The 26,783-nt window shown below is 38.6% G+C and overlaps 2 protein-coding genes and 1 long non-coding RNA gene across 3 annotated transcripts; 1 reads left to right on the top strand and 2 right to left on the bottom strand.

Annotated features, from left to right (window-relative positions):
• Positions 1–2,327: 2,327 nt before the first annotated feature.
• Positions 2,328–11,818, bottom strand: LOC109422398 (possible lysine-specific histone demethylase 1). The gene is made up of 3 exons (XM_019697176.3): positions 11,675–11,818; positions 9,333–11,617; positions 2,328–2,983 (listed from the first exon to the last, which is right to left on the bottom strand). Exons 2-3 carry the CDS (start codon positions 11,422–11,424, stop codon positions 2,559–2,561), a joined length of 2,517 nt encoding a protein of 838 aa, XP_019552721.3. The 5' UTR covers positions 11,425–11,617; positions 11,675–11,818; the 3' UTR covers positions 2,328–2,558.
• LOC109431028 (uncharacterized) lies at positions 4,764–5,232 on the bottom strand. The gene is made up of 2 exons (XR_002135097.3): positions 4,985–5,232; positions 4,764–4,909 (listed from the first exon to the last, which is right to left on the bottom strand). It is a non-coding gene; the product is annotated as an uncharacterized LOC109431028 (long non-coding RNA).
• Positions 11,819–14,279: 2,461 nt separating the features above from the next.
• On the top strand, positions 14,280–16,079 carry LOC115260228 (nuclear inhibitor of protein phosphatase 1). The gene is made up of 6 exons (XM_062860428.1): positions 14,280–14,484; positions 14,552–14,978; positions 15,039–15,119; positions 15,270–15,435; positions 15,513–15,785; positions 15,853–16,079. The coding sequence occupies exons 1-6, from the start codon at positions 14,456–14,458 to the stop codon at positions 15,954–15,956; spliced, it is 1,080 nt and encodes a 359-aa protein (XP_062716412.1). The 5' UTR covers positions 14,280–14,455; the 3' UTR covers positions 15,957–16,079.
• The last annotated feature ends 10,704 nt before the right edge of the window (positions 16,080–26,783 follow it).

The raw sequence follows: 26,783 nt of genomic DNA, 5'->3' as shown, positions 1-26,783 counted from the left end.
GACATAATTTGTGTATCACCCCAAGCTGGAAAAAATCTAACTGATAACCAGGTTATAACAAAGTTTTCGGTGAAGGAAAACTCTGACTGAAATACTGTAAGAATCTTATAAGGGGCTGTCCATTAATTACGTAACAGAATTTTTGCAATTTTTCGACACCCCCTCCTTGTATGGAAAGCCAAATATTTTTGTATGGCGCGTAAGATTTCTGAAACCCCCCCTCCCCCTATAAACCCTTACGTAATTAATGGACAGCCCCTAAACTAAAATTATGGTAGGAATTTGTAATGGAAATGCCATGTAAAATCGTTGGAGAAAAATCATATCGCATTTTTTAATAGATTTCTTTTTTCTTTTTTTTTCTTTTAATAGAGTCCACTGAAGCAATCCCTCGAAAATCACTAGAAAGGATTTTCGGAAACAAATCTTGAACAAACTAGTAATGGTAATCTGCGTAAATTGTTTGTAAACACTTTGAAATAATTATTGGAGAAACCCTTGGTAATGTTCTCAGTCAGAGTTCTTGACATATAGAATACGAATAAAATGCCTAGAAGGATTTCTAAAAATTTTAAAGATCCTTGGGAAGATATTTTTAGAATTCCCAAATAAATTACTCCTGAAGTTCTTGTAATAAATGCATGTAGCTCTAAAGAACGTCTTTAGAAATTATTGGTAAAATTGCTCGATTGTCTTGAATTTGTTGAATTGTATTTGGAAAAGTTACTCGAGGAATGTTTCGAATTCCTGTGCAAATCAGTCGAGAAATCCCTGAGAAAATTTGCGAAGAAAGCCTTGGTTAATCACCAAGAGGATTCTAGGCTACCAGCAATAATCGATGTTATACTATATCTGGGAAACATGTCCAGGTTTACAGGAAAAAAAATTCTTGAAAACGATCAAATTTGGAAGATTTATAGTATCATACAAATTTGGAAATGTCCCGCGATAAATTATGTCCTGCGAGCGTTTGCCTCAAATTGTGAAAATGTCCCGCGTTTGGAAAAAAAAATCCCAACTAGCATACATAATAGGTATGGAGCAGAGAAAAACGCGTCTAGTCAGTTTGAGCGATTAACAACTAATGAACATTTATTGTGCAACAAAATCATGACTAACTTAGTTATCTATAAAGGTGCTTCAGTTCTTGAGGTTGCTAAGCATCGACATCGCTTCAGGGTCACTTTCGTAAAACATGGAAAAGTGATTTGGTGATATCTTCGTTATCTATAGTTTAATTTTAATTCTTTTTGGCTCATTTCAAAGATAATTAACTAAATTTACGTTTGATGGCTTTAACTTAACGTATTCAACGATTTTTGTATAAAAAATGTCATGTAAAGTTAACACATTTTACCACACTTAAAAAAATGAGGCAACTATACGTTATGTTTTAGTATGTAAATTTCAATAAATATGTGTGGTTCAATGTCTATGCAGTAAGTATCATTCATTTTGTTTCAAATAAGCCAAGAAGAATTAAAATTGAATGAAAGATGACAAAGATATCAACAAATCACTTTTCCATGTTTTACAATAGTGACCCCAAACTTTTGGCCGATACATCATTTTGAGGGGTGACCCCAAACTTTTGGTCGATGACATCAAGGATTAATTTACTTAATAACTTTTTTTCTAGACTTTTTAGCTAAGTTTTGTAAAAAGCAGTTGTAAGCTAATAGAAAATGGGTTATATTACTGTTCTCATCTTAAAATTTGGTCAACCCAATTTCCAGCGACACTGCCGTAAGTTTATATTCATTTTTTGGAAAATTTGGCAACTTTGGGTTAAGTTTACATACAATTTTTTTGAAAAAGTTTCTTTTAAATCATGTTCAAAGTTACTTTGACTTATTATCTTTTGAATGAGACATAGGGTTTTGAAATCGGACGCAAATTGGCAAAGATATGAGCCTAAAAAAATGACATGTTTTTGAGGGGGTGACCCCAAACTTTTGATCGGGAGTGTATGAACGGATATTGCCATACTTTCAAGGTCAGAGTTTAAAAACTGAAAGATTTTTGCGATAAAGTACATGAAGATTCAGGGTTACAGTAAGACTAGCTGGCTAACCTTGATGCCTGCTATAGAACGAATATTGAAATGTTTGAACTGTTGAAAGCTTTTTTATATCGATCAATAGCAATCTTAGCATTTTTTTTATTTTTGAAGAAGAAATTTCAAAAATGTTGGTTTTTATGCAAAGTCAGGCAATAGGTTACAGTTCGTTAACACTTAACGCATCTATCTCAATCTTCTATAGGAAACCTTTAAAAGGAGTTTCTTCAAACCAGATCGACATATTCACTCGAAGTCAAACCCAACATGCATCATCTTCACATTTAATTAAATGCTAGAGAGTAGCTCTTCTAATCTCAAAATTTAGCTCTAGTGTCAAATTGCAATTAAAGTATCGTCCGGTGTTGACATAGGTGTGCTACATCTCGTTGTATTCTATAGCAAACCACAATTGAATAGGTGATTTTTTTTCAGTTTGAATCAATAATTTATAAATTGTGTCTTACTTAGTGAATGAGGCTAAAAGTTGTTCTTTTCTCTACTTTTTCGGTTCTTCCTTGGGTGCGTCGGGATAGGTGTTCGGAAACCCTAAATAGTAATCCGCTATCCGGCCTGCTTCTCGTAGGCCACTAAGCAATGCCCCATGAACGGTGGCAGGATAGTTACGAATAGTGTGCTCACCAGCGAAGAACAGCCGTGGAATGTCCGCTTTGCTACCGTCGTCGTCGTCGTTCCCGTTTGTACCGGAGTGCGATCCTCCCCCGTTGATACCGCCCAGACCGCCGAACCGAGGCGTTACGGGTGCCGCTAGGAGATCGTAATCACTACCGGAGGACCCGACCGAAACGAAACTGTACGATCCTCGGGCCCACGGATCCGCCCGCCATCGGGTGACAACCGTTTCCTTCGGTTGCGGAACTGATGAATTGCCGAATATACCCTTTAACACGGCGATGCAGCGACCTGAAAAAGAAATAAAATTGTTTATGATTATTTAGGTGGCTGTGAATGTCGGGTGCTGAATTGCATTTTGAAGACTAAGAGCATCGCCACGGGAGTCCTCATCGCTATCCCTATTATATCACTTCTTGTCGGGTGCTATTTTAACCCTTTCCTTCCCACAACTTTAAACGACTATTTCTATGCCAAGAAAGTGTTTCCGAAAAAAGTGCTTGAACAAAAGTTATTGTTAATTGGCCAAATTTTTCGAAATCAACATAAAAAAATTCAGTTGTAAATCAATAGCATTTTGATTGTTTATCAATAGTTCCACTATTGAAACAAGTACTTGGGAGTTGGGTTTACCTAATGAGATTACAATCATATTTAAATAACTATTGCATCATATTCATCTAATTTCGTTTGTCTCGAGTTCGTCGAAATTTAATGGTGCTCTAGAGCAACCATGGGAAGTAGAGGGTTAAGATTTTTAATGTCATATACTTTACGAAAATGCCGTTAAATGAGCGGTGAATGGCGACCTCACGGTATAAAGAACGGAAACGTATAGGAAACGACTACCGTGAGGTCGCCATTCACCGCTTATTTAACGGCATTTTCGTAAAGTATATGACGTTAAAATTCGACGGTTGCGAATATTACACTTTAATTTACGTTAACAACTCAACAAATTATGTTGTTATTATAGAAAAAATTTGAAACGATTGTAAAATATGTTTGCAACCGACAAAATTAAAAATTCAAATTTGTAATCTCTTGGCTCCTATTACCGCTCATGCATCCATTCACCGCTCATAATGGATCCATTCACCGCTCACTGGTTTATTTTTTCATGGAATCACAGAAACTATTCATTTATAAAAACAAAATAACTTTTATTTACCAAAGTATTGATGATTCATGACATTCAGTTCATCCTGTTTTGTCAAAATGGAATTTTTAACGGGTTTTACCTGTTGGATATTTCTTCTGCTGTTTGCCCTGAACAGTTCCCATGTTGTCCTGCAGCGCAGTGTGAGAAATATTTTTTGAGAACGTGATTTCAGGTACACCCATATAAAAGCTTGGTGAAATGAAAGTTTTTTGATGTGGCAGCATGGTACATTCACTTTTGCTACGATACTTTACTAATGTTCCGACGATAGTTCAGGTTTCGGTTTTCATCGGAAGGGAATTGAAATACACTAACGCGTGGTTTAGAATTTAGAACAAAGGGAGCGTCCATAAATTACGTCACGCAAAAATTGCCCATTTTAGACCCCCCCTCCCCCCTATGTCACACTTTTTGTATGAGACCTCTGAAATTTTTGTATGGGTTGTCACACTTTACGGAACCCCCCCTCCCCCCTAAAAGCGTGACGTAATTTATGGACGTTCCCAAACTATCTTTATTTCTCAAACTTAACATGTTACTCTTCGCAACGTCTTTACATCGCGAAGCCTATCAGTGGACTGTTGCATGTTCATTCATGCCTGTCGATCACCTGCCTATTTTGTATTGAATGGACTGTACTTTTTCTGCTCTACACGCTAGCCTGAGAGCTTTCATTCTACACTCAGAAAAATCTTCACGTCCGATTTACGTGAAAACATAGGTAATTCTCGTCCACCATACTTTTCATGTAAAAGTTACATGAATTTCAGGTGGAGGAACTCACCGGTGAGAGATTCTCGGTTACATGATTTTCACGTGAAAATGACGTTATTGTTCAGGTAGCTCAAAAAGGTCTTTAACGCGATTTTTGTAATTCTTGTTTTAAAATGATAAACTTAATACACAATATTCATTTCCACTAATTTATTTCAAATTAAAGTTAAATTTATACAAAAAAATCAATCATCTGCATTGCACTAAGAAGTAGACCATTGTTGCTGGCTCGTAAACTGCAGCTGTGTTGCCGTTGTTCTCGCGATGAATATGAAAGTTTACTGAAAGAAATTAATAGAGCACATATAAAACTACAACCAAATGTATAGACAAATTAATAATAATAAGAAACTTACCCGGATTTCCATAAAACAACAGTTTTCAGACAACAACAGCTGCCAATCCACTGCCTCGTCCACTGCCGCCATGTTGGTCACTCAGTATGAAACTTCACTCATATTTTTTCAGATAGGCAAATGACGTCATTGTGACCTGAACTGAAGGTGAAACTGAACTGATCTCATGTGAGAATCACCGGAATCATGTGAAACAGACCGGAAGAAGCATAACCAGTAAGTACGTGATTTTTCACGTAACTTGGATGTGAATACTTTTTAGAGTGAGGCGCGCAAACGGTCTACACCCAGAAAAGCTCGCATCTCCTTTTCCTGCAGTGCGCTCAAAAGTTATCTTCGTCGTAGCAGTCTATGACGTCATATAATGTTTTCTTCCTCATATGAAATTACAAATCATTCATTTTCTCGCAAACAACTAACATTTGATCATTTTTGTATGATTGACTCAAAATGAGCGGTGAATGGGGCATGAGCGGTGAAAACATATAACACAAAGAACGCACGAATATAGAATTTATAACAAATATTTATACCCGTAACACTCACGGTACGCCAGTGCAGCAGAGGACAGAAACGATCCAACTCCCACGCTGAGGGAAGCAAAGGATGCCATTCATCAGCTCAAACCCAACAAAACAGATCGCAGCTGAACTCAGTTACGTGCACGGTGTACACATTTAGAAAATTATACCTATATTAAGGAAATTTGACAGTTTTTTGATGACGTAATTCAAATCGTTCCAAGGCGTTAACAAAATGATCTTTCCACATCAGTTTTACCAACGTAGAAGGACGATAAGAACAACGTCACATGTTTACATTCAAAATTGATGTTTAACATATGTAACTATAGCCAGCCTTGAGGCACAATTGCAGGGCTGTTACAAAAGTGTCGATTTGGAAACCGCAAAATCCGCGCCAGTGCAAAAACATGTGGTTTTGATGACTCAAACTCTAAAAAGGCAGAATTTTTCAGAGAAGATCCAAAGAAAATGAACTTTTCATGACTTTTGTTGCACTCCAGATGAAGAGCTTTTCTATTAATAAATCGATTTTTAACCATTACCAATCCATGAATTTAGATGACTACTTCTACATCAAACAAGAGTTTAGACATGTTGCAAACAGACTATTGTTTTAATTGGCATATAAAGTTTCGGATCCCTATCAATCAGGGTGTCTTCTATTTTACGAAAATGGAAGTTCCTGTTCCCTGAAGCAGCATTCTTGGCGAAACTTTAAAATAATTTTATTTATAATCAACATTATGGTAGAAATTCTGAAAAGAAATCTGACCTGAATCCCAAAAAAAAAAACAAAAAAACAATTTTTTTGAAGCTTTTTGTGAAATTCATGGATTAAATAATTTCCACAGAAACTTATTTTGTTGAATCTTCACAGTAATGCGAGGAGCAATACTAGCATAGACTAATTACTAGTGATGATTATATCACCAATAAATTTTATTCCTAAGGAAGATATTTATGAAAAACAAAGCATTTCATGAATGTATCTGTGTAGCTTTTCAAAACATTAAGACAAAAGATATGCAGAAAAGTATTTTTTCATCAGAAATTTATGATAAATGTTTCTGGCCCTCAGTCTTTCCGAAAGCTTCAACGATTTCAAGTGTTCTGTAAAAAAAAATCCTCCAAAAAATCTACCAAGAAACTCTTTAATAACTGTGCCCGCAATGCCCCTTTCAACGAGTGCTCCGATTGAAAATCAATGAGTAATTTAGTAATAGTGCTTTTAGTAAAAAATAATCGATTCGACAGGTGTTCCACTAATAACTGTTTTGGGAATTTCGTCAATTCGAAAATCTGAAACTCATCCAGAATCAATCAAAAAAATCCTGCATGTTTAAAAAATTGGTAAAAATATTATTCATATTTTATCCAGAGTTTTTCAAAAGCTTTTTCTATGGAATTATTTAAGAATGCAATCATAAAAATCCCCAGGACGTTTTTCCTGTTTCTTTTTTCAAGACTTTCGGATATTTTGTTTCAGAAAACCAATCAGATTCTATCAGATTGATTGCTTACGATATACACAGTCTACAAAACTAATGGTTTTCTTGACGGGATTCTGTTACATTTGACTACAAAATTCAACCAAATTTTTCTTCAAAATTTCCGATAGACGTTTTTGCATATTCCACAAAAAAAGCTTTCAGAAACAACAATTTTAGAAATTTCATTTTTTTTCGAACGTCAGGCATTGCTCTATAGGTAAGTTCCGTCCAAAATTCAAATAAAATCCAAAATATTAGCCAAAAACTGATTAGCAGGGTTAAGACAGAAATGACTTCAAGAGTTGACTAAAAAATTCAGAATATGATCTTCTAAGTTTTAATAAATTGAGCTTCTAGTGCAATGCAACTTAACTACAACTCCACGCTAATGACTATAAACATTGTTTTTGCCCAAACACAATATACCATAATCCTCTAATACTCTAATTCTAATACTTCTAATTCTCTAATTTGAAAATGTTCTTGTTCGTGTCCAGATGTTTGATGTACATTTATAAAACATTTCCGCCAAATCCGCGCCAAAATTAGTAAAAACGCGCGAAATCCACGCGAAACGCAAAAACCGCGAAAAACGCAAAATCCGCGCCACCTGTAACAGCCCTGCAATTGTGAAATTGAATACCGTGGTCACATGCATGCACCGGTAGGATTTGATAGTCATGATATGCGAAAACGAACAAAAATGCAACCATTTGGAATGTGAGAAATTCAGAGCGATCATGAAATACAGCAAAGGTCGGACTGGTGGTGAATCACATGGATCTGCTAATTCATTCAACTTTTTTTAAAAGGCAGTAGATTTTTAACTAGTAATTTTTAAAATTCTTCACGATTTCGGAAACTAAATTGGGTCTGTGTCATTATGCCAAACGACCTCATGCCAAATGACTTTATGCCAAATGTCCCTGACTAGTTCAAATTAAGATTATAAACGGTACAATTCAAGATAACATTCTGCAAGTACGAATTATGTAAATTTTGATAATTTTATAACAAATGCGGAATATCATTATGTTGGTCAATCCCTGCCCTTCGGTTCAGAAAGGGGTATGGGCGCGTTCTGCCAACTTGGTCGAGGCAGATTTCTTGTGAGAACAAGTTGCATACGGACATTCAAAAGTGCCTGAACGAAAGATGTTGCTTGTGAGGATCACTTGAAGATCGGATGGAAGATCATTCTTTTTTTAGAATATTTATTCGCGTTCGTCTATTTGTTGCTCTTCGTGTTCGTATATTTAAAGTTACATCTTCAACTAAGTTTGATGAACGCTGCTAGTCAGCAGGGATGATCTTCGCATCTGCATCCGTTGAACCATTCTGAATGGCCGTCGTGAAAATATCACCAAAAGCGCTACTAACATTTCTTTTATATTCTCATGAATCTGAGTATCATGAGTGATAGCAGTAAGCAGGGATAGCAGTGAAAAATGAAAGTAATGCAGTACGACGGTGGTGCGATGCTGGTTAAAAATATCGCTGGAGATGAGCATTGTTTGTACTCAGCCATGTCTAAGACGTGCTCCGAAGTCTCAGGAAAGGAATCATGCATAAAGCACTAATCTACAAAATCCCTGGAAAAAGTTGAAAGACCTTATTTCACGTGGAAATCCAGCGGTAGACAAGAGGTGGATAAGGACGGATGTTCGTTGGGGAAGGACATTGGTAATGACAGCCGAATTTAAGAAAGCGACGAAGCGATTGTAGCAGGAAATGGTGAAGTTGGACTACGAAGACGATTTGCTAGAAACCGCAGACAGCAAATGACATAGGCTTATCGTCTTTCGATGGAGATGGCGATGAGGATGAAGCAGCATTCCAAGAACAAAACCAAAATTTGATTACAACTACCTACCACAAAAAACAACACGATCGAACGAAAATAGAAAAGAGCAACCCAGCAAAACCAGTATGTTCAAAACGCTTACCCCAAACAAGCGACCCAAAGGTAAATTACGTTGACCATTTAACTAACAACACATTCTCTTACAGCTCAGTACACCACATCGATTTCCCACCTCTCCCAATCCTTAAGGCCACGCAAAACTTAAAAGCCGCAGAGCTAAAGAGGTTACTATGCCTACTCCCAAATTCAAAGGTGTATTATGGACAATGCGAGTTCTCGGACTTGCATTGGAGACTTGGCCCTATGATCCCCTTGTGCATCAATAAAATAAAATAAATAAAATAAATGCGGAATATCATTATGTTGGTTGCAGAGATAAAACTTGATTTTTACAACAGTGAGCGGCTACTAGTTGGTACACAAACGGTATTTCGTCAAATTTTTAATATATTGAGTTTATCGTTACTTACCAACGATGACATCGTCCGAAACATTCTCCATTATGGCAGCAGACTGGCCGGCGACGAGTGCCAGCAGAACCGGAGACTGTGAGATGTTCCAAAACAGAAACAGTTCGCCCCGACTGGCGGTCGTGCTGCCAACATGTCCAAACAGATTGGTGTTCGGATCCCAGAAGATCCGGTCGAAACACAGCACCACCTTGTTCAGGTTTCCGAAACCCAACCGTTGGATGGCCGATTGTTTCCACTCCGGCAGCGGTGGATCGAACCGGACGGTGTTCAACTGAGAGGATTGTTCTGAGATTGCGACCTTGAGAACGCCCAGCGTCAATGTGCACAGTACGAGATCGGCCTTGTAATGAACTGTCGAGCTGTTCGACTTGAGATCGGCCGTCACTTCGACTCCCCCGGGGAAATACTTGATGCGTTTCACTGCGGTGTTGACCCGGACGTCAAGTCCTTCTGTGAGTGCTATCGGAACACAAGAATATCCATTCTTGACGGTGGTGTGATTACCGATGAATTCGAAATCGTCATCCTGGTCCCAATGCTTCAGCGAGAGATTACTCAGCGGGGTTGCATTGGCAAACTCGAGATTGGCAAAGTGCCAATCGAGAATCTGACGATCCTTGGAGGAAAGATACACTTCGCTCACCTGATCGTTCTCGAGCTCTTTCAATTTGGATTCGATTTTTTCCTGACTAGAGCGAAACTGTTCGATTTCCTTCCAGGCGAGTTGTTCCTCTCGGGCCGTTAAGCGAATACTGAATTCATGCTCGATGTATTTGCTGTCGAGTTCACTTGGTTTGGGGGGCTTAGTTTCGAGAAGTTCTTTGTGCTTGGCGCGAAGGCTCTTGATCTTGTCCATGGTGTCTTTAATTGCTTTCTGATTTTCAATCAGTTTCTGCTGCCATGCGATTATGTTGTTCAAATGCTGGACCTGCTTTTCTTTGACGTGTTTCTCCTGCAGTTTGATGATCCACTCCAGCGCCTGTCCTAGGGAAACCGGGTGGTTCCCGGCGTAATTAAAATCTAATTGATGCGATAGGTAGCTTGTGGCTTCCAACAGCCGATTGAACTCACGCTCAACCATATCGTCCTTATGTTTCGGAACGGGTTTCCCTCCGGCTCCGTACAAAGGACATGCCGTTTTGATCGGACACATTTCCATTCCGGTTTGCTTACTCAGGATTGTTATAGGATTACCCCAAATTCCGGTGACGACCATTGCACCCAAATCCGCAGTGTAGGAATTCTTCCGAAAGGTGGCTATTCTGCCTCCCACTCGATCTCTCGCTTCCAGAACGATCACGTCAAACCCAAACTGTTGCAGTTGCTGTGCAGCAGATAGACCCGATATTCCGGCACCTATGACAATGACTTTTGCCAGCTTTTTACTTGGTAACGGTTTCAGACGCTTAAATATACCAAAATTGATAAATCCGTGGCGCTCCAGAAATGCGTGCACCTTCCGGACCAGATTCGGATCGCTGTCGAATGGCTGTTCTATATTTTTTAATGCATTTTCCACCGTCAGCTGCACGGTAGGGTTCTCAATCCACATCTGCAGTATCCGGTTCCGGACGTTCAGAAACACCCGCTGAGCTACAAGGCCATGTTTGGTAATTTCCGGAAAGCAAACCGCTTCCGAGGCAGTCATTTTTTCAAACGGCAATCGCGACTGAAAGGCGGCTCCCTCCAATCCTGCCATGATTTCCCGGTGGGGATTCGAACCCTCCTCCCCCTTTTCATCCTTGACCGGAGGCTCCGGTTCGCGCTTTTTGACCTTGGCTTCAATTTTTGCCTCCGGTTTCTTTTCGCTGTTTGCAGCATCTGATGATGAATTTGTCGTCGGTCTAGTGTCGGAATACTCCACCCGGGGCTTCTTCCGTCGACTGATTCTTCGACCTTCTTCAGCATCTTTGTTCTGTTCTGTCTGACCGGCGGTTCCCGCTTTCCCCTTTCCCTTGGGAGTAAACTCGGTCATCTCAATGTCGGAATCGTCGCTTATTATGGTGACCGTTTCGATCTCCTGTGCGGCAGAATTGCTCGCCGCTCCTCCACTGGTAGTGGCGGCGCCCGCACCGGTACTTGCACTCATGATTATCACGTCTCCTGCTCTCCTCCTCTGGCTGAGAGGTACCACCACGGTGTGCGCTCGAATGCTGCAGCTTCTTATTCTTACCGTTCTTCGTAGAGGCTTGCGGAAAGTCGGGGAAACAAGAGTTTATGGCACCATTTTAAGCGGGGTTCTCACAATTTCCTGCGCAGCAATGTGATCCGGGTATGCTCGTCTAAAAAATGCGCCGATTAAAATCAATTATCCAGGGAAAAATATCGTTTGTACTTACTTTTTTCACCAATTTTGCAAACCGAGGACGCAAGAGAGGCACAACAAATTTTTGACAAACGAACAACCGCGATGAAAACGGGGTGCAGGCGTGTTGCGAAAATCATCGCATTCTGTAGTCCCGCGCCGGGTTGCCAGCTGATCCCGATGCGACACCGATACACAGCATTTCGATAGGGCCTATCTACACTGTTGAATGTGACCCCCACCGTATAAACAGAAAATTATTTATTATTATTATAGTAATTTTATTTAGGGTTTGTTCGCATAGTACGTAACGCTAAGAGGGGAGGGACCGGATTTTCAGAAATCGCCGTGCAGTTGAAACCCGGAATTTTCGCACGCAGAAAAATATATTGTAAAGGCAAAAGTATTCTGAATAGATTCAACAAATTTTATTGTTGACTCAGGGCTTATGGGCGGTACGGACCTGAAAAGTACTGTGTAAAAGGATAGGCCAAGAAACGGTCACGGAATGATTTCGCTCTCAAATTTACTTGAGCAGTACGCAGCTGCAACGGAATAATCGATGATCAATGATGATGGCAATTTTTTTTTGAATCAATGATTTCGCTTATTTACTTCAAAAATTAGAATTGGGTTCTTTAGGGGTATCCGGATTATTTCATAATCGGATTCTCCACCCAAAAATTAGTCGAAATCCAAAATTTCATAATTTTTGGTGTCTGGGAACTATTTTTTAAATGTATTAAAAGTTTGTATGGGGAACATTTTTTGTTCGGGTTGAACTGTCATTTTATCAATTGAACTGTCATTCTATCCACGAAAATTAAAACTCTTTTGTTAATTTAACCATCAAAACAAAGGTATTGGAATCTAATAAAATCAAGTTATACTCAGTAAAATGAGCTCTTTCGATTAGGCTATAGAAAAAAGGAATATTTTATTCACTAAACAACCCAATTGTTGTTTCTAAAATCGCTTGTAAATTGACAACTGTCAACAACAAATGATAAGTTTTGTTGAAACAAAAAATCAAATTTGTTGAATCAACAAATGCAATGTATTGATGTAACTGTAGCAATCGTATTGAAACTAAAATGCATTATTGTTGATTTTTTTTTTGTTATTAAAAAAAGAAAACAAAAAAAGAAATACAATAGTTTTCATTCATGATATTTTATTTTTTGTTTAAATTTGCAACTTCATAGATATAGAATGCAAGGAAACACATTTTTGGAAATGCTGCCGGAAATTGAATTACAAGCAGATGCAATTCCTTCTAACTTGCTCATCCTTATTGCTGAGTTTCTGATTACAGTAACGTACTATAAGGAAGAAAAACATAAATCATTTCCAAGATCATTTGGCATGTTTAGCATTTGTTAGAAAATTACCGTCAGCAATGATCAATTCTGAATCTGCGAATAATCAGATTTGTTCCGCCTGAAATGAACTCTTTCTTCATGCATTCTGGTGAGCTGAAATATGATTAAATATGGATACAAATCGACGATAAATACAAACTTCATAGACTTACCTAACAAAGTATTGATAATACTCGCAACAAACCCTGTCAGATTAGGTCAATGAAGCAAAAAAAAAACACAGTAGATTTATAATCAAGTTAACTTTTCTCCGTGATTTCACTATGGCTCTTCTCTGTTTGCCTTGTAAACAAAGCATGAAGGTAGTCGTCATTGGACCAAACATCATTGTTGATTCTACAAAATCTAATTATATAAACAACAATAATTTTCAATTGAAATAAAACTCTAGAAGTTATGTCCAGTTCAGTTAATTCAAAAATTTGTTGTTTTAAAAAATATGTTGCATTGAAGTGAAAAAATAGGTGGATTGATTCAATATACACAAACTTGGTTGATTCTAACCATTAGATTTTTTATTTCTCCTAAGCAAAATTTATCTGCGTGAGGTCAGTGAATCAAAATTCAACCATCGCGCAACAATAATGACAATGTCGCAACCTGTATTTGTTGCGACAATCCACCCAATGCGACATAAGTTTGTCCCAACTTGAAAATGATAGGATAAACATCGTACACCACGAGTTTAGAGATTTTTAAGCCTTGCATTGTGGTTTTCTAACGGTAACTTCGAGTCGGTAAACACTGCAACTCTGTTGAAGATCTATCATCAAACAGTTTCAACTTTGGGTTAGTAATAATTGATTATTCAAGAGTTGAAAAGTACGCAACAAATTCAGCTTCCGTTTTGCCTGCAACAAAAAAATTCGAGATCATGTCATTATCTGTTACCAGTAGGGATAAAAAGTAATCGTCGTGTCTTCTTTGTTGCTTGTTTTGTGCCTCTTTTGTCTGACAATTCTCTTCACTGCTGGAGGTTGTGGCTCAACGAGCGGGTTCCGTTCCGACTGTATAAATTCTTTGCAGTAATCCATATAAAAGATATGTTCCGATTCGTCGGTTATTTCGGGGAAATTTCCATCTGTCAAAAATGTTTAATGGGGTACGTGGGGGAGAGAGGGGGCAAAAAATTGGGAAATTTTGCGTTACGTAATATGCGAATGAATCCTTTTTCACTTTTTAACTTTTGTGTGAATTTATTTTACCGTACTTTTACTTGTTTTTGACTTTTTTTATGTCGGTGTGTTTGTTGTGTCCTCGAAATGTCAAAATTTTGTTAATCAAAACAAATCGCCCATTATGTGGTTAGTGCGTGAATTTCGTTCCAATTTACTTATTTTCCACCGTAAAAACTTCTAAAACTATCGTAATTAGTGTATTAAGTTGAGGATTCGTGTTTTCCTGATTTGGGACAACAACTCATTCTGAGCGTAATGTCCAACCACTACGACATACCCTCTTGGTAAGACGAAGCACATCCGGTTGCGCATTAGTGTTTTCATTGTGGATTGTTCTCAATATCCTTGCAGGGCTGGTAAGCCGCCCACGGGGCTACATCTGGACGTGATGAAGGAAGACAAACTGGTTCAAAAGTTGATGATTGACGAAAAGAAATGCTATCTTTTCGGTCGGAATCCCCAGATGAACGACTTCTGCATCGATCATGCGTCCTGTTCCCGCGTACACGCCGCATTCGTTTATCACAAGCACCTGAACATTGCCTATCTGGTGGATTTGGGTTCCACTCACGGGACGTATATCGGCTCGGTCCGGCTGGAAGCTCACAAACCCACCCAGTTGCAAATTAACTCGACGTTCCATTTCGGCGCTTCGACCAGGCACTATATGCTCCGGGAGAGACCCAATGTCCGATCCAACATTATGGAAGACATCCCGATGATGGACACCAGCGATGGAACCTATCTAGGCCTTCCCGAGAGCCAAACGGAACTTGATGTAGGATGGGTTCAGGTCTTTTAGTTGTAATAGAGTTACGAGTAATAACTATTATTGCAGAACTTGACTGAATACAATACCGCTCACAACCGGAGGATTTCCATGCTTGGAATATCGGACGAAACCAGCACCTTCAAGAAGGTGAGAAATAATACCTATGTTGATGCCCTGTTGGCTACATTAGTAACTTTACTCCAGCGCCGAGGGTGCAGCAATCCTTCAGTTTTCGTACCGTTTCAATTAGCTGGATAACATTATTATTTAAATTGGTCGATGTTTTGTCTTTCACAGAATATGAAGAACAAAAGGAAAAGGAAAGGCGTCCAGTTCAATGAGGATGAAATCGTTATAAATCCCGAAGATATCGATCCAAGCATAGGACGCTTCCGTAATCTCGTATCGTCCACAGTTGTTCCAGTACAAGCGAAACGTGCAAAACTAGAGGTTCACTCAATGGGTATGGACTTGTTCTTTTAGAACAACATATTTCCCTCATTTTCGTTTCTTATGACAGTCTTTTTCCTCTCCCCCAAGGTCTCTCTACATCACCCTCATCCAGCAAAATCCTTCATCATCCGCACAGCTTGGTACCAAATTTGTATCATGGAATCGACGACCAAGCGCACGACCCACGAAGTGCGGCCGGCAATGGTTCAGGATTCGGGTTTGGCATGGACACCACACCCAGCGGACTCACCACTAAGCTGGGTATAATTTTGCCGAATCCAGCACCGGATGTGAATCCGGCCAGTTCGAGCACTGCTCTAATGCCTCCTCCTATCTACAGCAGCATGGCTCCCAAAAGTGGTAGGATTTCTTTTTTATTGGAATCTAAAAGACTTCTTTCTGAAATTTTACAACTTTCAAATTGCAGTTAAAATTGTCGACAAACCGGACCTATCGGACGAACCCAAAAAGAAGAAATACGCCAAGGAACAGTGGCCCGGAAGGAAACCTCTGGGATTGGGAGGTTTCTAAGCGATTACAATACAAATGTAACGGTACATTTATCTTATATTGGTGTGACTATTTGGTAAGTGAATAAGGTTTACCGAATTTAATCTAACATCATAATAATCGAATGTTAATGTAGAAGCGAGACGGCGGACCTACATTTCTTCCATGAGAATCTCCCTGAAGTTTGTCGTTCTTATGCGTGTAAATAGTGGGCCTCCATCATCTTCAGTCGGGACCGGCATTGGTATACTCAGTATTCGCACTAAAATCTTCAACAAGAACCCCTTGCGTGAACAAACTCGCGTATGAACTCTCCAGCAATTCTTGATAAAGCTTTGATAAATGATCCTTCAGGTTAGTGCCCTAATATGAGAATTGGAACTTCGTGCATTCCAAACTTTATAAAGTCAATAACAGTGCCGACCACGTCCTTACGATCCTTGAGGAAGTGAAGGAATGTTAGTGTGATGTTCGTTGCTTACCAGAGACCGAGATCACCTCTGCTTCTTCACGTCTGTCACGGGAAGATATTTTTGTTAATGTGAAGGGGGAAAAGTCACATGATTTGGAGTTACTTTAGTAAGTGATGTGATTACTTACTTGATACTTGCTGGGTTACAACTCGTAGCGGTGAGTCTACGCCGAATGAAGCATTCGCCTCCACTGGTCTCGATCCTGGGCCAATCGCTTCCAGTCACCCTGAACGTCTAGAGCCCTTAGGTCCTCCTCAACTGCAAAAAGCCACCGTGCGCGCGGCCTACCACAAAGCCGACGGCCCCTTCCTGGTTCTCTGCTGAATATGGTTTTAGTTTGTCGTTCCTCCGGCACACACTGGGGCAGGATTGAAAATAGACGGAAAAAACCTCTAGCTCGTCGAGATGTCGAGATACGCACTTGGTGTCTTCTGAGAAAATATTTCTATGAACAAGGTCGATATTCTGAACGGTAGCATAGTTTTCTTACGTTATTCGCATAAAAGTCCTATAAGTCATTTTGGCCATCTTTCATTTTAGCGGTATGGTGTCTTCGGCAAAGTTGTTCGGCTATTTATGCTAAAAAAGTTTGCCGAAGACGTCAAATTTACAACGCCTACTGTTCTTGAGATATTAGTCGTTTTATAAAATACCTAGCTAAAATCGAGTTTTTTCATTAAATTACGTTTGTAAACAAATTTAATGTCCGTTTTCGAGTTATAATAATGAAAAATACTAAAATAAAACATATGTAAAATAAATTAGTAGGAAAAACCAAAATATGCATTGATTTTTCATAGAAAGTTCCCGAAAATCACGCAAAACGTATATAGGACGTTCTTGCAGTCGGGCAAGTTCGGGCAAGTTTTTTCATCGGTGATCACCTAAAAAATGCATAAGCTTTCATGTAAATTTTTTTCACCGACATGATAATTGATGATTTTTTTTAAATAGCGTTCAAAGTTTACTGTTTTGTGTGAATTAGTACAACATTTTTGTACATATTTTACCATGTTGTATGTTGCCAAGTGAACCATGAGAAGTATAAATGCAATCTAGTAACAGGTTTAGTCATATTTAAGCTCCAAACAAATTGTAAAACACAAAAATGTCCGAAACGCCAATAAAAGTGAGTTTTTAGATCATTGAACACACAAGAAATATTTCTATTAAATAAAATTATATAAGATAATGATAAAACCAAGGCTAAATGGCGTGTTTAGGACATTTTTGTGTTTTACAATTTGTTCGGAGCCAAAAATGGCTAAACCTGTAACTAGATTGCATTTATACTTCTCATGGTTCACTTGGCAACATACAACACGGTAAAATATGTGCAAAAATGTTGTACTAATTCACACAAAATAGTAAACTTTGAACGCTATTTAAAAAAAATCATCAAATATCATGTCGGTGAAAAAAATTTACATGAAAGCTTATGCATTTTTTAGGTGATCACCGATGAAAAAACTTGCCCGAACTTGCCCGACTGCAAGAACGTCCTATATACGATTTGCGTGATTTTCGGGAACTTTCTATGAAAAATCAATGCATATTTTGGTTTTTCCTACTAATTTATTTTACATATGTTTTATTTTAGTATTTTTCATTATTATAACTCGAAAACGGACATTAAATTTGTTAACAAACGTAATTTAATGAAAAAACTCGATTTTAGCTAGGTATTTTATAAAACGACTAATATCTCAAGAACAGTAGGCGTTGGAAATTTGACGTCTTCGGCAAACTTTTTTAGCATAAATAGCCGAACAACTTTGCCGAAGACACCATATCGCTAAAATGAAAGATGGCCAAAATGACTTATAGGACTTTTATGCGAATAACGTAAGAAAAACATGCTACCGTTTAGAATATCGACCTTGTTCATAGAAATATTTTCTCTGAAGACACCAAGTGCGTATCTCGACATCTCGACGAGCTAGAGGTTTTTTCCGTGTATTTTCAATCCTGCCCCAGTGTGCGGCATACGACCTACGCTCCCAGCCCACCGCAGCATGCCGTGTTTATTCGCTTCGCTATATCCATTTCTTTATATAGTTGGTACAATTCGTGGTTCATGCGACGCCACCAGATGCCGTCCTCCAATTTACCGCCGAGTATTTTCCGCAGCACTTTACGTTCGAAGACTCCAAAGGCTCTCCGATAAGCTTCTATCAACGTCCACGATTCATGGCCGTAAAAATCGACCGGAAGAATCAGATTCTTGTACAACGCGAGTTTTGTCTTCGTTTGCAGCCTACGGGACTTCAGCTTTCACCTCGCGGGTAACATCATTATCGCACGTTACTAGAGTACCCAGATAAACAAATTCGTCCACAACATCAAACTTTTCACCACCTAGCACCACTTCGTCACCACTACCACGGCAGGACCGACGTTGACCACCAGCAATCATGTACCTAGTTGGTCTTTGTGGTGTTAATCGTTAGTCCAATCCTCGCAGTCTCCCTTTTAACGCCTCTTCCACGGCCCGACGGTCGATCCCGATGATGTCGATATCATCCGCGAAGCCCAGGAGCATTTGCGACCTCGTGACAATGGTTTCGCTCTTTTGCTGAATTGAGAAGTGTTATTCCTCTGTAATTCGCGCACTCCAGTCGACGCCCTTTTTTGTGTGGAGGGCAAATGTGGTCATCCAACCAACTAGTAGGCAGTTCTTCCTCTTCCCATATATTCAATATACATAATACGGTGTAAGAGTTGATACAGCTGCTCACTACCTTGCTTGAGAAGCTCGACTAGGAATTCGTCCTTTCCAGCAGCCTTATTGTTCTTCAGCCCTCTAATGGGTGTCTTGACCTCGTCTAGTGTATCCAGGTGTGCTTGTGGATATTCTTGAGTGCAAAGTAGGTGCTACTAATGGTCATCCCCCTGGCAGTAGCAAAGTTAATTAATCTCAGGTCGTTGTCGTTTGTGACGGAGTGAAGGCTCTCCATACCGATGATTGGATGGAAAAACTCCTCTCTTCCGACCTGCGCGTTGGCGTCACCGATGACAATCTTAACGTCATGTTTTGGGCATCCTCCATAGATCTTGTCAAGGCATTCGTAAAACGCATCCTTCACGTCATCGATTTTGGCGTTGGTCGGCGCATACCGTATGCGTGATAATGTTTGCACCATCGTTAAATAAAATTCCAGTTTTACTTGTGAAGACAATGTATTGGTTTTATTTGCAGGCATTTAAGCTATAACTCATATCATAGTAGGCTGTGAATAAAAAGTGTTGATCTTCTTAGTTTAACACTTGCATAATGACTAAGTGGCAACCTAGCTCGTGATTTGTCCACGCGCAAATGTCGAAAAGTATCCGTGGTAGTGTCAAAGTCAAGATTAACAATTTTTGAATTTATTTTTTTATTTTGACATTGCCTCATGGTGTAGACATTGACACACAAACAAAAGTTATAATAACTATTGATTCTGGAATTTGGTACGGATCGATAGTTTTTCGGAAATCGAAAAAAACGGAGGTTGCGTTCGGGCAAATTCAAGACTTTCTTATATGGCGCTACTCGTAGCTCCTGGATGCCATTGGTAATAATGTAAGTTTTTTTTTCTATGGTCGAAGGATCATAAAGGCCACCGTAATTTTCCTTTTCGATATGCCATGCCGTTAAGTCGCTGATTTCGCGTTTCTTTGCCATTTTTCTCATTGAGCGCATATAATTCACCCAAATCTTATTTTTGGTGGCAGCGATAGCTTTTTTAATCCATGTTAACCTTGGACGACCAGTGGACACCGCCGGGAATAGTTGCCCTTGCTTTTTTTCGGTCTAAGCCTGTTTTACGGTTCTCCTGAACACTCCTGACATGTCTTTTTTAACATTTGCGCGTGGACAAGTCCCGACTACCGCTGCTACCCCTTCATGGTGCAAATTTTAAACTTCAGAAATCGGATTTTTTTACCCGCAACCTACTGTGATATGAGTTAGAGCTTACGTGCATGCAATAAAAACCAAGACATTGTGTGTACAGGTGATATGGGTACCTTATTTGTACGATGGTGCAAACATTATCACGCATACGGTAGACATTGATCAGGCTGTAGTTGAAGAATTGCCTGAAATCCTCAATACGGAGATCCGCTCTTTGATCGGCTGCCACCTCATGACTTGCTTCATCTGGTTCCCGATCACTATGAATCCGACCCCTCTATCGCTGCCGCTGTGGTAGATGTTATGTTTGAATGATGTGTTGGCGACGGGATCCACCGCCCTGAATTCTCACATCAACTTTCTGCAATTCACGAGCCAAAAGGCTCGTCCAGGTTCATTTAAGGTCCTGACGTTCCAGGTACCGTGTTTCCAATCATAGTCCCTATTTCGTTGCCGGGTCGGTTTTCGAGAGTATCGTTCGCATTTTCTTCTATTATCTTCATGGTGGTGTAAGGCTGCGCAGACTACCTTACCAGGGTCGCGATGGTGGGGCTGCCACCTTAGGTATAGCTGACGCGATACAGTGTTTTATATTCAGCCGCTGGATGCCAGAACTGACGTTGTTTGAGCCGCACCTCCATGGTGACCAGACGCTCGGGACGTACGTCCTCAATCTAACTAAAGTCAGAAGGACAACAATGCCCCAGGCTGCACTACCAGCAAACCACACAACTCTTAGCTGGCGGTCTTCGATTCAAATTATTTTGCGAAATAAAATAAAATGAGAGAGTATGATAATATTACTAATAATACCTGACTAGGAAACTTGTGTTGTGAAACTGTCTATCAAGTTAATAATATGGAACGAGCTCACCGATACATATCCATCCAAGTGTTCAGAGATTAGGTGCTATAAACCCGAGCAGGGAATGAAAACAAACCTATAACAAAATGATAACTCATTTTGTTATTGATAACAAAATGAAATCAAAACAAGTTTTCGTTCCGAATTGTTATTATTTAATATCAAATTGAGATATCATTTTGTTATCATTTCAAAAACTGATGATAACAAGATTTGATTTCAAGAATCCAAAATAGGTTTAATATGCTTTATTTATTAACATTAGGGGGATTCACTTAACAGCGTAAACTAATTAAAATGATTAAACGTCGCGATCTTTAAGGCAATCTTCGATTATTTATTTCATTCGCAAAATCATGAAACAATTCAAATAAGCAGAAAATCATGGCTTTTGCAGCAATTTAATCTGTTTCGTGAGTACCCCTATTATTTAATTATATTTACAAAATATTTAAGTAAAAAGAAAATCGGATAACGTACTGTTAAGTGGAATTAGAATTTGCATCCCTTGACAGATACGTATTTCGACCTCAACTGTAAGGTCATCTTCAGGGTCTTGTACTTGACTCGACTTCATCATCAACAAAACATTTGTTAAATCTACCTGAATATTGTACTTACATATTGTAATTGGTGGGGCTGGCTCACCGAAACTTCCGGTCCGCTTTAGTGCTTTATGCATCATTGTGGCCAGGTGTTGCTCTAGTTTTTCCAACTGTATTGTAAAGCATTAGCGGTGATCCTTGGCATACTTGTGTAAATTGGGGTAGGTACTCGAAATGTTGATCGATCACCGATTATTGCTGGCAGATGCAGTGGAAAGTTTGTCTTAATACGTATCAATCGTCTCTGACAAACGAGAAAAACTGACTTCACTGATTACCTGTCTCTGAGCCAAATTTGGTATAGAGTCTTCAGTCTCCGATTAATCGCTTCATGTTTGATGGAGGTTTTTAATCCAATGGGTTACATAGCCGCTATCCGAATGAAGAGAGTAATGTTCCGCGTAATATATCACAAATCGAAAGAGGTACTGTACATTACGTGGAGCGGATATACTGAATTGGGTACCAGACCAAGTCCCTGCTGGGTGGCGCTAAATAGGTGAGCCATAGACAATAGAATCGTCAATGTCGTAGGGCATAGTATGTGACTATTGTCGAAACAACACTATTTTTGTTAATTGTCCACTAAGCGCATAACTATGTTAGGGTCAAGATTAGGATGAAATCATTGGTAAAATATAATAACACTTTTTAGTTTGTGTAGTTCGATATTCGCATGGTTAATTATTTTATGAACAATAATTTTATTGACGAATCCGATTTAAAATAATTGAATAGTAATTTTTGTTAAGCCATATTATATTAAAATAATCACTATCATTATCAATGAATGCTATCCGCTCAAGATCTTCGCTACATTGAATTTTGAAGTACTGGAGGCTTCACTTATCAACAAATTAACAACAAACACGCTATAACAGTATCTAGAGAATCGTGGAGGGTGAGAAACCTGAACTAGTAGCAGTATTCATATAGATTAACAATTATACTCTACTATTTTCAATCATTGCAACATTATACTAATATGTGCGGGCCGCCCATTTGCGGAGTTGTGCGGCCAATTATTCTCTTTCCATTCCAGAAACGACCGTTTTGAAGCAAGAAGTGTCCCAATGGCCAACACAAACGGGACTTGTCCGAAACACACAAGATAAGTACAACAATTTTATAATCAGGCGCCCAACTCTTTCTACGACTTTGCTAATAGATAATGTAATATGCATACTTCAATATCACTTATTTGTTTGTTTGCGCGTTTATTTATGACACTGTTGAAGCATTCGTGTCGCCGCGGAATAGTTTACAATTTATCTTATTTACATTTTTCAATTCACTTTAAAGTATCTAACACTGCTTTTACAATTGTGTATGCAAACTTGTATCTTAATTATGTTCATTATTAATAGTAGTCTGATAAAACAAGTCTAGTGATTTTTTTTTTTTTTTTTTTTTTTTTTTTTTTTTTTTTTTTTTTTTTTTTTTACCAAGGAATAGAAAGAGTTGGTGTCATAATCAATACAATACTTGAAACTGGAAACTCCTTATTTCCCCCTATGGGTTATAGGGAGGGGCGGGACATTCGAGCCTACTCATCAGTGGAAAGGACTTGATATGCTAATCGGTTTAGCATAGGGCAGATACAAGTCTACTGGTAGACGTATCGCCCAGCGAAACAACGCAGATTGGCCACGGCTCGGGGGTGCGTTGATTATAACAGAATAACAGAATATTGTACTTACATATTGTAATTGTAATTGCTCAGTCCACACCCAGGCCGACAACTGTCAGCCCATCTGCTTGTAGGCAGATGTGGACCTACTAAGCCTCCCCCGTTAACATGTCCTACACCTAATTAGCACACCGGGATCTTCCACAGGCAGGCGCTGGCGTTACCAGTCCCAACAAGTGTCAGATACATTCAATAGATGGGGTAGAGGATATAAGAAGATGTGGGAATAGGATGGGAAGAGGCAGAAAATGAAGAGATAGTAGAGAAGTTTCGATTTTGTTGCTGAAACGAGAAAAAGAAAGAATGATAAAGAACATTAGCGATATGTTCATAGATTTTGATTTGGTCGATAATTTCTCATCTATTTTGTTTCCATATCGTTGCATCGGTGGCCATTTTCATCGCCTTTCTAGTTTTTGTTAGGGCCAGCTCGCGTTTTTTTCGTCATGTCCTCTTTGCCGGTTGGCGACGTTCGGGATGTAAGTAGAAAAGCATGCATTTAATATGATTAGTACGACAGTAATTGTGATTGCTCATTACTTCCAGCCCATTTGTCCGCAGTACATATCAGGCATCCCGTTTTAACAAGTCCTACACAGAATTAGAAACCCGGATCTTCCACAGACAGTCCTAACTAGTGTCAGATAAGTTCAATTGAGGATAGGAAGCGGCAAAATGAGAAAACAGTAGAGAAGGTTTGGTTCATTGGTAGCTGTGCTCATGTGATGTTTGTCTGACATTTTAAAACTATTTTACGTAAGTGTTTAACTCTCCACCCCAAATTTAATACCGGAAAAATATCTGATCAGATGTATAGTTTGGCAATACTTTGTCCACATTGAAATGCTTTTGTTAATACATCTTTTATCAAGAAGGAATAAAGTTGTTTACTGTTATAAAATAATTCAGTTAAAGGACAGCTAATGTAATTGTAATCCAGAATAAACCTACAGAAAATGTCTCAATAAAAAGTTAACTCTAGTTCAACTAACTACACAAACTAAAAAGTGTTATCATATTTTACCAATGATTTCATCCTAATCTTGACCCTAACATAGTTATGCGCTTAGTGTAAGTAGACGCCGCTTATGATCTTGGTTGGACAATGACCAAAAATAGTGTTGTTTCGACAATAGTCACATACTATGCCCTACGACATTGACGATTCTATTGTCTATGGCTCACCTATTTCGTGCCACCCAGCAGGGACTTGGTCTGGTACCCAATTCAGTATATCCGCTCCACGTAATGTACCGCACCTCTTTTGATTTGTGATATATTACGCGGAACATTACTCTCTTCATTCGGATAGCGGCTATGTAACCCATTGGATTAAAAGCCTCCATCCAACATGAAGCGATTAATCGAAGACTGAAGACTCTATACCAAATTTGGCTCAGAGACAGGTAATCAGTGAGGTCAGTTTTTCTCGTTTGTCAGAGACGATTGATACGTATTAAGACAAACTTTCCACTGCATCTGCCAGCAATAATCGGTGATCGATCAACATTCCGAGTACCCCAATTTACACAAGAATGCCAAGGATCACCGCTCATGCTTTACAATACAGCTGGAAAAACTAGAACAACACCTGGCCACAATGATGCATAAAGCACTAAAGCGGACCGGAAGTGTTGGTGAGCCAGCCCCCACCACCTGAATATTGTACTTACATATTGACACAAAATTTATGATTAGCTGATTCTGGGTAATGGTCTAAATTGATGGTCCATTGATTTAAATTTTCTTGAACTTTAACCAAATTGCCTGAAATTTGGTCGTATAGCTCAGTTTGGTTGGCAAAGATTTAAGGCCAACGTTGAATTCAACAGGTTTCAAAAAGGCTTCCATGACGAAGAGAACAAAACTGCCCAGAATACAAAAGTTTTCCTATAATAGTTATTTCAATCTAAACATATTGCCAAATATTTTGAAATTTGAACTACGGGGTGATTATTTCTGCAGTTCTATATTTTAAAACTGCACCATTTGCGCTTTCGTAAGGAAATAACGAGAGTTCCACAGTTCTCAAAATTTTCTCAAAAAGTCAAAATTGAGTTTGTTGTATCAGCCTAAATCTAAATTAAAGACAAATAAAGTTGGATATAGCCAACTGAAGTAATTCACGATCATTCTACTGTTGAAGGTCTCATATTTTATCTTTATAAAGTTTTCTCGCGTGAAAAAAGATTCATTGTAGCTCCGTACCAAATTGTTGAATCCCGTGATGTTTGATACAGTTTTGAAAATAACACAGATATTTATCATACATCGAGTCATACATGAAAATAATGAATGCGACTCAATTCGTTGCTCGATGTAATTCAATTTGAGTCCCGATGCCTGTTGCTCTGGGATGTCGTGAACACCTCAGACATCTGTTTTACTGCAGTGTATATAATTAGAAGGAAAAGCTGAAATATAATTATACAATAATATTACGTGCAGTTGTCCTTTAACTCCAAATTTACTTTTCTTTGTCACTTGAATGTCCATCATTAATCATTTAGTTGAATCATGGTATAATTATGCTGCATATCTATGAGGATATTATATCCGATTTCCATACAATTTTTCTTCGTGTAGGTTCATGTTAGAAATGACTGATTGAATGTTAATGTTACAATCGATAATACTACGTCATTAATAGGGGTCATATTCTGATGATATCGTGTCAAACAAAACAAGTTTTCAATCAACAGATCCTTCTGAATTTAACATAAAATCTCATTAAAATTTTTACTTATTTATGTAAATTAATACCTAATAAAATATCAAAATGAATACTAAATTTGTTATTAATTTTTAGTTATTATCCTATAGATTTGATAACTCTCTGAGAACTGCGTATGATATCAAGTCGTAAAATGTGGATAACGAAATGAGATATCAATTTGTTATCAATGAGAACTCATTCTGTTTTCAATTAGATATTTCAGTACATTATTGTGTTATCATTTTTTGTTATGTTAACACTTAAGTCATACAGAATGAAAACTCACTTTGTTATCAAAATTTGTGATATCTAAATAACTCAATTTGTTTTCAATTAGTTCTCATTCCCTGCTCGGGAATCGATGCGGCCAAAAGCGACCTCTTGCCACTGCTTGGTAAAGACATGTGAATCACCCTGAACTGAACTGGTTGCATGGGAAACTACGGCACGCACAAATAGACGACGCGGCCCGTTTTATTTTATCGAAAAACATTTTCGCCGGATTTCCGCCGCAAATTTTTTACTCAATTTGGTATAGGAAATAAAAATTGCAAACGTAAGGGATGTGAATATCTACATACATGACAGTTAATCTATGCGA

The sequence above is a fragment of the Aedes albopictus genome, chromosome 3, assembly GCF_035046485.1.
Source record: "Aedes albopictus strain Foshan chromosome 3, AalbF5, whole genome shotgun sequence".
In the NCBI taxonomy this organism is placed as follows: Eukaryota; Metazoa; Arthropoda; class Insecta; order Diptera; family Culicidae; genus Aedes; species Aedes albopictus.
Note: the sequence above shows the minus strand (reverse complement) of the source record. Positions and strands in the feature narration are given on the sequence as shown.